The sequence below is a fragment of the Cotesia glomerata genome, linkage group LG6, assembly GCF_020080835.1.
Source record: "Cotesia glomerata isolate CgM1 linkage group LG6, MPM_Cglom_v2.3, whole genome shotgun sequence".
Lineage (NCBI taxonomy): Eukaryota > Metazoa > Arthropoda > Insecta > Hymenoptera > Braconidae > Cotesia > Cotesia glomerata.
Genome location: NC_058163.1, coordinates 3,466,750 through 3,482,566, shown reverse-complemented (window position 1 = coordinate 3,482,566; position 15,817 = coordinate 3,466,750). Strand labels below are relative to the sequence as shown.

At 23.6% G+C, this 15,817-nt stretch overlaps 1 protein-coding gene across 3 annotated transcripts in view; it reads left to right on the top strand.

Annotated features, from left to right (window-relative positions):
* Window positions 1–15,817, top strand: part of LOC123266529 (follistatin-A) — a 39,899-nt gene that overhangs the window by 7,409 nt on the left and 16,673 nt on the right. The window contains exons 1-3 of one of the 3 annotated variants that reach the window (XM_044730819.1): window positions 4,104–4,704; window positions 9,576–9,764; window positions 11,589–11,813. In XM_044730819.1, coding sequence (XP_044586754.1) covers window positions 4,527–4,704; window positions 9,576–9,764; window positions 11,589–11,813 — 592 coding nt within the window. In that variant the 5' untranslated portion in view covers window positions 4,104–4,526. Of the gene's footprint in view, window positions 1–4,103; window positions 4,705–9,575; window positions 9,765–11,588; window positions 11,814–15,817 lie in introns of those variants that run through there. The other 2 variants (XM_044730821.1, XM_044730820.1) reach the window with 2 other exon arrangements.

Below are 15,817 nucleotides of genomic sequence, written 5' to 3'. Positions count from 1 at the left end.
ATTTATGCAACTATAAAAAATTATATAAAATTTCAGTTTTATGAAAATTGTTCTTTATGTACCTATCTAAAGCGCTCAATTTCAATAAAATAATTAATCGAATTTTAAAAAATCCATGAAAAATGTATTTTGTCGAACTAGAAAAAAATTTTGAGTGTTAGCTCGTAAAAAAATATTTTTTTTAAATTAAAAAAATTTTAAACATTCCAAACAGTTTTATTGATCAAAAAATTATTAAAAGAAATTCTTCACAATAATTTTCTCAATTAAAAATTTTAAAAATTTTGCCTAAAAAAAAAGTCTCTACAAGTTTCTACTATTTCTTAAAAAACCACCGAAATTCCCATTGCCAATCAATCTTTAGATACAATCATCGAGCAAATCTTAAAAATCAATAGCTAAATAATTAGATAAAATGAAAGTGACCTAGTTGCAGCATACTTATACACAAAAGTCTAGACATCGCGTCAGAAATGCCATGAAAAACCACTAACAACTAACAACTCGAGTGCATGCTTCTCTTATAATATTTTCTTTTCTTTCATTCTGTATTCCACATCCACATTCATATAATATAATCACAACCACAATCATAATCATAAATATCAGTGCATTTGAGTCTCCATGCATCCCACGCAAGAATATCACATTCCTCCGTGGGCCGCGATCGCTAATGTCCTAAAATAGGAGCATTTACTCGGAAAATTTATTAATATGACGTCATATTTCATTTTTATTCTTTTTTTTGGTTCGCGGAGTGTTCCCTTATGGAAAACAAATTTAAAGGGAATATCTGGGCCATTGAAGACATCTGAATAACCAAAGTGCATTTATAACATACAGAATAATTATAATAATAATAATAAATTGAAAATTTAATATTCATTCTAGATAATAAAAATTTGAGTCTTTATTTTCAAAATTCTTGCTCAAGGGTTCAAGATACCATAAAATTTATAAGGACCTTTTTTTATAGAAAATTTTATTCTTTATAAGAAAGGTTTCCTATCATTATTTCATATCTTAAATTTTTAAGTACTTTAAACTTTTGAAAACTACACAAAAAAAAAGGTTCACTTCAGCCAAGAAAATTTTTTCTTCCTAATTATTTTCTTGAGCGAAAAAAAATTTTTTTTGACAAGAAATTTCACTTATTCCAACAAAATTAATTCTCTTGCTTTAAGAAATACGCATCTTGATCCAAGAAAATTTATTTAAGTCAATAAAATCTTGTTCACTGATAGAAGGATTTATTTGTATTAAAAAAATATTTGTTAATAGTTAACAAATCATTTATTAGAGACCATTTTTTAGTATCAAACAAATATTTCTTAGTATTTAAAATGATTTGTTTGTATTTAATAAATCAGATATTCATTTATTAAATATTAATAAAACTTTTTAAATACTAAGAAATATTTGTTAAGGACTAAAAAGTGGTCTCTAATAAATGATTTGTTAAATATTAACAAATATTTTTAACTATAAACAAATCCTTCTATCAGTGTTGTTTTGAGAAAATTCAGCCTCGAGCTCCAAAAAATTTAGTTCTTAATAGAAGTTAATTTTCTTGTCTTGAGAAAATTTCTCTCTTGCTCCAAAAAATTAAATATAAAGATAGAAGTAAATTTTCATTAATATTTTTATTGATTAACATGTCAAATGGGAAGATCAAATAATATTTCATCATTTTTTTTCATTCAATATGTATAATTGCACGCTAAAATAATATAAAATAGGTATCAAATATTCAAGAGAAAAATTGTCTCAAGATGAGAAAATTTTTTTCTCAGCTCAAGTAGGTGGCACTGCTTCCCTAAAGTATCTAAAAATCTTGATCAAATATAAAAATTTATTGTATCAAGTATTTATGATAATTTGAATTAAGAAAAAATTACTTCAACCAAGAATAGAATTTAAAAGAAAAATTTTTACTTCGGCCAGCACAATTTCAGTCTTCCATCAGGCACCCGAAAATTTTCTTGAACCAAGAATTTTGTTCTCCAGTCAAGAAATTTTTCTTTCTGTGTACGGATAAGTTCTAAAACTCCAATTTTTTATTTCAAATTCAAATTTTGGAGAAAGTAAGAGAGACAGCAAAATTGAGGACCTTTCTTGTATAGAGAATTAAATCTTTAATAAAAAAGATTTCCCATAATTTTTTTTTTATTTTTAATATTTTAGCTAAAATTAGCAATTTAAACTTTTAAAAACTATGGATAAATTCTAAAACTCAAGTTTTTGACTTTAAATTCAAATTTTGAAGAAAGGTAGAGAGAAGGCAAAATTGATAATAAGCTTTATTAACTGTTAATAAATGATTTTTTAACATCATAGGATTTAATAAATATTTATTAACAGTTAATAAATTATTTATTAAATATGATTTATTAAATATTAATAAATATTTGTTAACAGTTAACAAATATTTATTAACAGTTAATGAGTAATTTATTAAGTACAGTTTATTAACTGTAAATAAATATTAATTAATGGTTAATGAATATTTGTTAACTGTTAACAAATATTTATTTAAAATAAAGAGCAAAAATAACAATTTCCTTTTGACACTTTTTATAACTCTATAGCTGGAATCCATGATAATAATTAAATTCACTAAATAAATTGACCTTTTTAATATTTAAAAATATAAAAGATAATTATGAACTGTGATAGAATTTGGTATTTTACAATAAACGTTATTATAATGTAATATAATTAAAGAAAATAATTTATAAAGTTGATTTTTGTTTATAAGATATCTTGATATTATATGACATTGCAAGCGAAACAAATTCACTCAACAAAATATTTATTAAATGTTAATAAATAATTGTGAACTATTAATAAATACTTATTAATTATTAATAAATGTACTTTCCTCCTAAATAAATATTTATTGAATGTTAAAAAATATTTATTAAAATTTAATAAATTAAATAATTGTCTTCAAATAAATTAAATTATTAATAGTCAATAAGTCCTTCTGTCAGTGTTCTTATTACAATTATTTGAATTGTTCGAAATTTTAAAAATTTCTTTTTTTTAGCTAAAAAAATACAATTTTTCAAATTTTTTATAAATGTTAATGCACTGATAGAAGGATTTGTTTACATTTAATAAGCTTTATTAACTGTTAATAAATGATTTTTTAACATCATAGGATTTAATAAATATTTATTAACAGTTAATAAATTATTTATTAAATACGATTTATTAAATGTTAATAAATATTTGTTAACAGTTAACAAATATTTATTAACAGTTAATAAGTAATTTATTAAGTACAGTTTATTAACTGTTAATAAATATTTATTAATGGTTAATGAATATTTGTTAACTGTTAACAAATATTTATTTAAAATAAAAAGCAAAAATAGCAATTTTCTTTTGACACTTTTTATAATCCTATAACTGGAATACATGATAATAATAATTCAATTCACTAAATAAATTAACCTTTTTAATATTTAAAAATATAATAGATAATTATGAGCTCTAATAGAATTTGGTATTTTACAATAAACGTTATTATAATGTAATATAATTAATAAAATAATTTATAAGCTATCTTGATATTATATGACATTGCAAGCGAAACAAATTCACTTAACAAAATATTTATTAACTGTTAATAAATATTTGTTAACTATTAATAAATACTTATTAATTATTAATAAATTTACTTTCCTTCCAAATAAATATTTATTTCATGTTAAAAAATATTTATTAAAATTTAATAAATTAAATAATTGTCTTCAAATGAATTAAATTATTATTAGTTAATAAATCCTTCTATCAGTGTACAAAAAAGGTTTCTTATTTTATCGTGTCTTCAATTTTCGAGCCCTAATTAGCAACTTAAACTTTTGAAAACTTTAGATAAATAAAACTCAAGTTTTTGACTTTAAATTCAAATATTGGAAAAATAAAGAGAGATAGAGCGAAATTGATAAGGACCTTTTTGTAGAAGATAAAATTTTCTATAAAAAAGATTTGATATGATTTCTTAATATTAAACCCAGAATTGTGAATTGTAATTTGAAAATTCAAAAGTTTAATGAATAAATTAGTTTTTTTTTGTATTAATTATAATTTTCCAAAAGATAATAATAATAAATAAAAAAAACAACAATATTGTTGTGACTGCGGTATAGCAAGAGCGAAAATATAGGTTGTAGTGGGGCGATGCGTAGTAGGGGAAAATTAAAAAGTGGGGAGCATCAGCAACAGCAGCATCACCAGCGGCACCGAGTGATTCCTCGTGTACTCGTCTGTGATTATCGTGTCTTTAGTCTCTCTATAATTTTTTAAAAATTTCCTCACAAATTTATCGGGGAGAAATAAAAAAAAATTCATGATTTTAGTCGGGGGTTTTCAAAAATGCGGGAAATTTTTTTAAAAAATACCATAAAGTAAAAAATAATTATTAGAAATGTTTTTCTGTGTAATGCTTAAAGTGAAAAAAGTGTCTGTGTGTCTGAATTTAGAGTAGTTATTATTATTTGTTTTGTTTTGTTAATTATATGACTTATTGCAACGAGAGTTATTGGCGCAAAGCGCCTGAAATGACGAACACGCGACAGTATTTTTCGCAATTGCTAAAAAATTACTTGCGCCTGCAACACCACCACCACAGGCACCGCTGCAAGACGGTGCTTATTTTTATCGGAGTTCTGTTGATTGATATTCAAAATGTTTCAGGTATTTTTATAATTTAATTTTTTTAATATTTAATATAATGGGTTTTCATTATTGTTATTGTTATTGTTATGATTTATCATGGTAATATTAGTGAGAGTATTGCGTATTAGCGCAACAAGTGGTAGGTCGTGTATCCTTGCTTTCCGACACTTGCTAGCCTCCCGACATAGTAAGTAAACATATAGTAGGAAAAAATTTTATTTTTTATGGAAATAATTGTTTCAACCTCTTTTTAAAAATTTAGATTTAAAAAGTCTCTAAATTTTTTATTTTAGGTAATTTTGTATTAAAAAAAATTTTTATCATTTTTTTGTCTAATATAATTTTATAGAATTTTAAAAACTTTGAATTTTTTTTATGTTCTATAAAATTATATAAAAATTTCTATATAATTTTTTATTATAATATGAAATTATATGCTTTTACTTCAAATTAGTGAAATTATGTCAAATCATTTGAAAATTATTATATAATTTTATATTATCAAATATATTTTTATATAACTAAATGATTTAATTTTGTTTAATATAATTACACCGAAAATTATATGATTTGTTTTGTCTTGTATAATTTTTTTATAACTATATAATTTTATCTTGTTCAATATAATCACATAAAAAATTCTATGATTTTTTTTGTATCGTATAATTTCATATGTAATTATATAAGCTTTTACTTCAGATTAGTGAAATTATATAAAATCATTTGAAAATTATTATATAATTTTATATTGTCAAATATATTTTTATATAAATGATTTTATCTTGTTCAATATAATTACATAAAAAATTCTATAATTTTTTTTTGTATCATATAATTTTATAGAATTATAGAAACTTTGATTTCAGTTTTGGGAAATTCTGTAAAATTACATGAAAATTTCTATATAATTTTATATTGTTTAATATATTTTTTTAAGGGAATTATATGATTTGTTTGTCTATATAATTTGATATCTTTATATGTAATTTTATAAGCTTTTACTCCAGATTAGTGAAGCTATGTAAAATTATTATATAATTATATATTTTTATACAACTATATATTTTATCTTGTTCAATATAATTATAAATTTTTTTGTATCATATAATTTTATAGAATTTTACAAATTTTAATTTCACTTTAAGAAGTTCCGTAAAATTGCATGAAAATTTCTATATAATTTTATATTATAATGTGTATTTATATAAGCTTTACTTCAGATTAGTGAAATTATTTAAAATCATTTGAAAATTATTATATAATTTTATATTATCGAATATATTTTTATATAACTAAATAATTACATCGAAATTGTTATATAATTTTATATTGTGAAATATATTTTTATATAAATGTATGATTTTATCTTGTTTAATACAAGTACACAGAAAATTATATGATTTGTTTTTTCTTATATAATTTAATATAATTATGTTAACTTTGATTTCGGTCTGGCAAAATTGTGAGAAATTATATGACAATTAGTATATAATTTTATACTGTTGAATATATTTATGCATAATTATATACTTCAACTTTTATGTCTATATAAATTTTTTTATCGTTCGATATTTTATTTATTTTTATTTTAAATTTTTGAAAGAAAAATTCACGCTGTTGATTTTTTATTAAATCGGTAAGACACAAAAAATGTAAATTTTCGCGCGGAAAATGATTTAAATTAATATATAGTGTACTTATTATAAACAGTAATATTAAGTACGTAAAACCTGAAAAAATAATAATTCTTTATTAATTAGCAGTTTTTTTCGTATTGAAACTTTAAAAAAATAAAAAATAATACAAAAAGAAATTTGTAATGAAAAAAAAAATTTTTCAAAGTTGACCTAAAAAATTTTCAGCTCAACATATTTACCTAGTTTTTATAAAATAAAAGAATTCAGAAAATTGTAATGCATAAACAAGTCAAGATGTGACATAGTTTAAATCTAATAGAGCAATTATAAAAATAGAATTCTTATGATTTATTCGTTACCGTCTGTATGTTTGAATATTTAACTCGTTAAAATAATACACTTCGTTATCGGAGTTTACTACTGAGGAAAATATTCAATATGAAAAATTTCAAATTGTTTATACTATTTATAACATGCGTTAAGGATGACTAAGATTATGTCCAAGAAAATAAAAAAAAATTGAAATTTAATTTTTTAATGCTCAAAATTACAATACTATGTATATGAATAATTTTATCTTATTTAAAAGTTGTAAAAAAAGAAAAAAAAATTTTTTTGAAATTCAAAAATTCATATTTTTGAAAAAAAAAAAAAAAACACCGTTTTAAAAATTTCAGGATTTTTGAAGATCAATAATCAGTACAATAACATTTGTACAAGGTATTATACAAAAAATAATTTAGTAAAAATTTAAATGTCGATCGTCATTTTTGACGATTTAAAAAAATACAAAATTTGACAAATTTGGCGTTTTTCAAAATTTTTTTCCAAAATATTATTTTTCAAATAGCTCCAAGTATTCCCTTTTAAACAAACAAAAAGCCTTTTCTGTATTCATAATTCGAGATAGCGTTCGAGATATTACAAAAAAAAACAAATTGAAAAACCGGAAAAATCGCGAAATTTTGAATTTAGATATCTTTTGAAAAAAAATTTTTTTGTTTATTTTTCTTTGGTAAAACTTCGTTATATGATAAAAGAAAACTTCTGACCCATATAGAATGACCCATGAGTATAATTTTAAAAAAATATTATTTCAGCTCTAATTTAACTAATAAAAAAAATCAAAAAATTATTCAAAATAGTTTCATTGAAAACGTGCATTTAATTTATATTTTTTTATTTAAATCGAAATTCAAGTGCTAATATATAAAAAAAATTAAATCCTGTCACATTATTTTTAATAGTGTAGTTTTCCTACTTTCTATTTCACTAATAAAATTTAATAGATAAATTACAAAAATTAGATGATAAAAAATCTTAAAAATTTCTGCAACAATAGAAAGATTTATTAACTGATTATAATTTAATTCATTTGAAGACAATTATTTAATTTATTAAATTTTGATAAATATTTTTTCACATTCAATAAATATTTATTTGGGAGGAAAGTAAATTTATTAATAATTAATAAGTATTTATTAATAGTTAACAATTATTTATTAACAGTTAATAAATATTTTGTTTAGTGAATTTGTTTCGCTTGCAATGTCATATAATATTAAGATTGCTTATAAACAAAAATCATCTTTATAAATTATTTGCATTAATTATATTACATTATAATAATGTTTATTGTAAAATACCAAATTCTATCACAGCTCATATTTATCTTTAATATTTTTAAATATTAAAAACGTTAATTTATTTAGTGAATTGAATTATTATCATGTATTCCAGCTATAGAGTTATAAAAAGTGTCAAAAAGAAATTGCTATTTTTGCTTTTTATTTTAAATAAATATTTGTTAACAATTAACAAATATTCATTGACCATTAATAAATATTTATTAACAGTTAATAAATTGTACTTAATAAATTACTTATTAACTGTTAATAAATATTTGTTATTTGTTAACAAATATTTATTAACATTTAATAAATCGTATTTAATAAATAATTTATTAACTGTTAATAAATAATTTATTAACTGTTAATAAATATTTATTAAATCCTATGATGTTAAAAAATCATTTATCAACAGTTAATAAAGCTTATTAAATATAAATAAATCTTTCTATCAGTGCATTGACATTTACAAAAAATTTAAAAATTTTATTTTTTCAGCTGAAAAAAAAAGTTTTTAAAATTTTCAAGAATTTAAATAATTGTAACAATAACACTGATAGAAGAATTTATTAACTATTAATAATTTAATTTATTCGAAGACAATTATTTAATTTATTAAATATTTTTTAACATTCAATAAATATTTATTTGGGAGGAAAGTAAATTTATTAATAATTAATAAGTATTTATAAATAGTTAACAATTATTTATTAACAGTTAATAAATATTTTGTTTAGTGAATTTGTTTCGCTTGCAATGTCATATAATATTAAGATTGCTTATAAACAAAAATCATCTTTATAAATTATTTGCATTAATTATATTACATTATAATAATGTTTATTGTAAAATACCAAATTCTATCACAGCTCATATTTATCTTTAATATTTTTAAATATTAAAAACGTTAATTTATTTAGTGAATTGAATTATTATCATGTATTCCAGCTATAAGGTCATAAAAGGTGTCAAAAGAAAATAGCTAATTTTGCTTTTTATTTTAAATAAATATTTGTTAACAGTTAACAAATATTCATTAACCATTAATAAATATTTATTAACAGTTAATAAATTGTACTTAATAAATTACTTATTAACTGTTAATAAATCGTATTTAATAAATAATTTATTAACTGTTAATAAATCGTATTTAATAAATAATTTATTAACTGTTAATAAATATTTATTAAATCCTATGATGTTAAAAAATCATTTATTAACAGTTAATAAAGCTTATTAAATATTAACAAATCTCTCTATCAGTGCGCTGAAGTTAGATCTGTGAAATTGTAAATGGTTCCAGCCGCGAAAGTATTTAGAGGTAAATTTTCAAGTTTTCGGAAAAGTGTTGAGCGTTAACTGAGCGCATCGGAGGACCGACGGGCGCTGACCCGTAAACTGGTTCCTCGATTACACCGGGGCCTTTTTCTCTTTTGCAAGTTGCTTCTTTCTTTAGTGGTTCTTATTCTGTTCTGGTCTGGGGGTTTTTTCCGGTCTGCAGGTGTCGGTTTTGACAATCCCGGGTTCTTTTTACGGTACTGCCCTTCTAGTCTTCTTCACTCTAATTAATAATTACAAATTCATTTTTGATTATTTTTCAGTAATTGTTTGTTTTAAATTCCAGGCGGCATTTGCTGGAGCTCGATAAGCAATAGTAAGTGCAAGGAGTTATTGTCCCAAGGTGTTACACGTGAAGAGTGCTGTGCGTCAAATGCAGCCGCAGCGACCGCATACTCCGAAGAGGATCTCGACAGCGGAAGTTTGTTTTTTTGGCGAGTACTCGGTGGCGGGGTTCATTGTCGTCCTTGTAGGGGTAATTATACTATTTTTTTTTTTTTTTTTTTTTAAGTAACCATAAGTAAGACTCTTTTTTTAATTTTATTTCTAGTTGCGTTTTTTTGAATTTTTTTAAGTTTTTAATTTTTTTATTAGAAAACTAAGAAAAATTTTTTTTTATTAATAAATTTGTTCGTTTTTTTGGTAAAAATTTTTTTGAATTAAGAATATAAAAAACAAAATTTATAGTTTTTTAATTAAAAAAAAATTTTATAGAATTTTATTGAAAAAATTTTTAATTTTTTTCATTAAAATTTTTATTAAATAATTTCAATAGAAATTTGTTCATAAAAAAGTATTTTTTTTTTATTTTTTTATTAAAAAATTTAAAAGAAAATTTTCTACTTTTTTTTTTTATTAAAAAAATGTGATTTTTTTAATGAAAAGTTTTTATACAATTTGTTTATTTAAAAATTTGAAAAAAAACTTCTAGTTTTTTGATTGAAATATTGAAATAAATTTTTGAAACTTTCTTTATTTAAAAATTAAAAGAAAATTTTCTTTCAATTTCTTTATTAAAAATATAAATCGCTTGAATTTTATGTGCTTGATTGTTTTAATGTTTGAAAAAAAAAAAAAAAAAAAAACAAAAATTGCAATATTAATCTATATTATTAAAAGAATAAAAAAAATTTTGTGACCAGGATAGTCAAATGATAAAATCGGTTTTTTTAGTAAAATTTAGTGTCATTGCAAAGGTCTTGACTTGAATTTGTGCCTTTATAAGATTTCATATCGTTCTCACCGATAGTCAATTTATTATAATAAATATTTAGGCTGCATTTGAAAATACTCTATCTCTAGATACATAATTAAGAAATGACCTTATATCTTGTGAACTATCGACATTTTTAAAGATATAAGCTCATCCCGAAATGACACTCATCGAGACCTTTCATTTGAGTACTCACATCAATTTTTCATATATTTTATATATTTATATATATTATATATATGTATTATATATATGAAAAATATGTCACAATGCATGTGGGTACTCAAATGAAAGCTCTTGAAGAGTGTAACATCAGGATGGGTTTGTATCTTTAAAAATGACGATAGTTAAAAAGGTACATAGCATTTTAACAAACATCTTGTGAACTATTGACATTTTTAACGATATAAACTCACCCTGACATTACACTCATCGAGACCTTTCATTTGAGTACCCCCATCAATTTTTCATATATTTGATATATTTATATATATTGTAGATATGTATATATGAAAAATATATCAAAAATGCATGTGGGTACTCAAATGAAAGCTCTTGATGAGTGTAACATCGAGATGAGCTTATATCTTAAAAAACGTCAATATTTAAGAAAGTACAGTGCAATTTAACAAATATCTTATGAACTATTGACATTTTTAACGATATAAGCTCACCCTAACATTACATTCATCGAGACCTTTCATTGGAGCACCCACATCAATTTTTCATATATTTATATATATTATATATATATGTATATATGACAAATATATCAAAAATGCATGTGGGTACTCAAATGAAAGCTCTTGATGAGTGTAACATCGGGATGAGCTTATATCTTTAAAAACGTCAATATTTAAGGAAGTACAGTGCAATTTAACAAAAGTAATTATTTAATAAAGCAAAATTTTATTTATTTATAGTTCACAAGTCACGGCAGTCACATAGTGACTTATCTTATTATTTTTTTTTTGTAAATCTAAATAATACTTCCGGTATATTTTTAGAAAAAAAAGTATAATTTTATGCTGAATAAAAATTAAAATTGAACTAATAATTAATATTTAAACAATAAATTGTTTTTAGAAAGCTGCGCACAAGTCCAATGCGAGGAGGGAAAAAAATGTGTGGTGCGACGTGGTAGACCTCGATGCGTGTGTAGTCCAGAGTGTAAAACACCACGCGGTGGCTCTAATGGTCCCGTATGCGGCACCGACGGCAGAAGTTACAGAAGTCTATGTCGCCTTAAAAAACACGCTTGCAAAAAAGCTAGTCACGAGCTTACTGTCGCTTACCACGGCTACTGTCAAAGTAAGTTATCACATTTCCATCAACTAAACACTTTTTTTACACCTCCTATTTCCGGACTGCTTCACTTCTCCTTACTTTTTGCTTTTAACTTATTTAACTGCGGGTATTTCTGGACCGGAGCTTTTTCTCAATCCGTGCCAAGTTCATCAAAAAAATTTACTATTTTTTCTGCTTATTCTTGGAAGTAAAAAAAAAAAAGAATAAATTAAGTAAGATAAAAGCACCGATTATTGACACTTAAATATATAAGGAGGACTTCAATTTGTTGACATATTTAAAATTAAGGTAGAATTTTATTTTAATATTAGCTCAATTATTCATTTAATTTTAGCTCAATAATTTTTTGATATTTAAGACACTATAGATAATTTGGGGAATTTTTAAATAAATTTTAAAAATAGTAGTGCTATCACAGGATCAATTAAAAATAATTTAATAGATAAATGTGAAGGAATAAATTTATAGAACCAAAAAACTATTAACAACTCCTCCAAAAACTTGACATAAAAAATTGACTACTAAAAAATATATAAAACCAAAAGGCACTAATTTTTATCAAGACCTTTCTGATGATACCAAATTAAACTAGAAAAATTCCTTTAAAAATGATAATATGCTCGTCGCAAAATTTTTCTTACTCTCTCAATTATTTAAATTATAAATGACTATCGCTGAAAAAATATCAAACCCAATTTAGGATAAAGATATACCCGTTAAAAATGTTTCTTAGTCTCTTAATTATAAAAATTAATTTTTTACATATAAACAAATTGACATTTACAAAACAAAATAAATAAATAAACAAATTTTGTTTATTGCAAAATTCTAATCTATTTAGAAGGTAAAGTACCCAGTAGTTGAACACATAAAAATGGGACCAGTACTTGAACAGACTTTTTGAATTATTGTAATACAAAATCCGTATATTTATTATGAGTAATATGCGCATTTTATAATTATTCAATGGTACAGTAATTGATTTCTGAAAGTTTTTTCAATTATAAATCAAAACAACTATATTTTTTTTAACTTAAAAGTTGACATGTCGAGAATAGTCGATAGATGCTATTTTTTTCATGAAAAAGGTTCTAAACCGTAAACCGAACAATCAGTAAAAAAAAACGGTATATCATTTTAAGTAAAAAAAATTAGGAAAACGGTTGACCCTGAAGGCCATCCCTGCAACTTCCCGCCAATTCTATACCTAAACGCTTGAAATTGCACTTGTGACGTTTTTGAGCTCTTCGAGCTCATAAATACAATTTGTGTGTTATTTTGAGCTCTCCGAGCTCAAAAAATAGATTTTGTATGCTTTTGAGCTCTTCGAGCTCAAAAGTGTGATAAACGTTTGATAAAACTCTATTTTTTGAATTTTCAAATCGAAATAACTTTTGAATGAATAAACCGATTTTCACGCGGTTGGTGGCATTCGACGCAGTTTTTTAAGCTTCATGAAGAATTCCCAAGTTTAAATTTATAAAACGGAAAATTTCAGAGTAATTCCGAAAAAACACTTTTTTCGGTTTTCTTTCGTCAACGATAACTCACGAACGAATCAACCGATTTTGACCTGACTGGCAGCGATCGACGTGGTTTTTTGATGTTAAGAGCTGATTAGTTTTTGAAATTGATCGGTAAAGCCGTTTAAAAGTTATTCCAAAAAAATCCCATTTGAAAAAATTTTTTTTTGTAGTTTTTTTGTGATTTCTTAAAATCTACCGGTCCGAATCGTTTCAAAGTATACTGAAAATCTAAGTTTGGTCAAGCCCTTTCGAATGGCACCGACCGCGATCAAATCGGTCAAGCGGTTTAAAAGTTATGAGAAGTTTACATACATCCACACACACACACACACACACACACACACACGCACGCACGCACGCACGCACGCACGCATACACACAGACATACAGACACCATCGCGGGAATAGTCAGGGAAGCTTTCTAGGACCTCGAAACGTCGAGATTCGATGAAAACTCGATTTTCGTAAAACGGGGTGAAAACAATAACTTCCCGATTTTCTTAGCGGGAAGTTAAAAATTGTACTACCTAATGAAATAGTTTTTTCTAAATAATATATATTTTTGCAAAGACATAAACTATAATTTTTATATTAAATTTTAGCGTCTAACTTTACCTCCAAATTTTCAAATCGGTACCCAGAACTTGAACAAGCTGGGGCCGTATAATTTTAACAGCACTCTAATCTCTAATAGGTTTATAGACTAGTGATCAGCATTGTGATTTGTATTAATTACTGCAAATTAAATAAGTTTTATAGCTAAAAATTAGTGTAGTTAAAAATTATTGAACGTTTTGAATTGAGTTTTTTTGATTTATAATTGAAAATTTGCTTTGTCATTCATAAAAAATGTTATTAAAAAATTAAATACAAATATTTCTCATTTTTAAATGAACATATTAAATATTCACAGTATTATTTTTAATATTAATCAATAATATGTTATAATTCTTTGGATATTTCAATAAAACGTTGAAAATTTTTGGTGTGCCTATTGCCATATATTTTATTAGTTCAACTACTGCTCCCGAAGTGTTCAACTACTGCGGTTAGTCAGAATTGATTGTTCAACTACTACTCCTTTGATAGTCTATCTTAAAAACGCTGTCAAAATATAAACATTTAATTATCTTTGTTATTTTGCGCTTCAATCAATTCAAAATTGTTTATATTTTTATTAAAATCACTAATTTGAACTAATAATTAAAAAATAACTAATAATTAAAATTACATCTTTATATATTAAAAGTAGGGTCAAATAGGTTTTACTTTGAATCTCCCGAGTCGAAATTTAAGTCGTAGATTCAACGTTTTAAACGTTCAAATCGTAAATTCGACGTATTGAACGTTGAAAACGTAAGTTCAACGTATTGGACGTTGAAATCGTAATTTGAACGTATTGAACGTAAAAAATATAGATTCAACTGTTTTAAAAAAAATATAATTGGATCATATATTTTTTTTAAAACAGTTGAATCTATATTTTTTACGTTCAATACGTTCAAATTACGATTTCAACGTCCAATACGTTGAACTTACGTTTTCAACGTTCAATACGTCGAATTTACGATTTGAACGTTTAAAACGTTGAATCTACGACTTAAATTTCGACTCGGGCTTGTTCAACTAATGCACAGAAAGAAAAATTTCTTGACTGGAGAACAAAATTCTTGGCTCAAGAAAATTTTCGGATGCCTGAAGGAAGACCGAGGTTGTGTTGGCCGAAATAAAAATTTTTCTTGAAATTCTATTCTTGATGGAAGTAATTTTTTCTTAATTCAAATTATCATAAATACTTGATACAATAAATTTTTATATTTGATCAAGATTTTTAGATACTTTAGGGAAGCAGCGCCACCTACTTTAGCTGAGGAAAAAATTTTCTTACCTTGAGAAAATTTTTCTCTTGAATATTTGATACCCATTTTATATTATTTTAGCGTGCAATTATACATATTGAATGAAAAAAAAAATGATGAAATATTACTTGATCTTCCCATTTGACATGATAATCAATGAAAATATTAATGAAAATTTACTTCTATCTTTATATTTAATTTTTTGGAGCAAGAGAGAAATTTTCTCAAGACAAGAAAATTTACTTCTATCAAGAACTAAATTTTTTGGAGCTTCGAGGCTGAATTTTCTCAAAACAACAAGATTTTCTTGACTTAAATAAATTTTCTTGGATCAAGATACGTATTTCTTAAAGCAAGAGAATTAATTTTGTTGGAATAAGTGAAATTTCTTGTAAAAAAAAAATTTTTTTTTCGCTCAAGAAAATAATTAGAAAGAAAAATATTTTCTTGGCTCAAGTGAACTTTTTTTTCTGTGTGGGTACTTTATCTTATAAATAAACCGGAGACAAAATTTTCCTTATTCTCTTAATTATATTTCCATAAAAAATATAATTATTATTAAAGTCTTCTGTAATTATCTATAATATAGTGTCAATAATTGTCCCTCTGTCAATAATCGGTG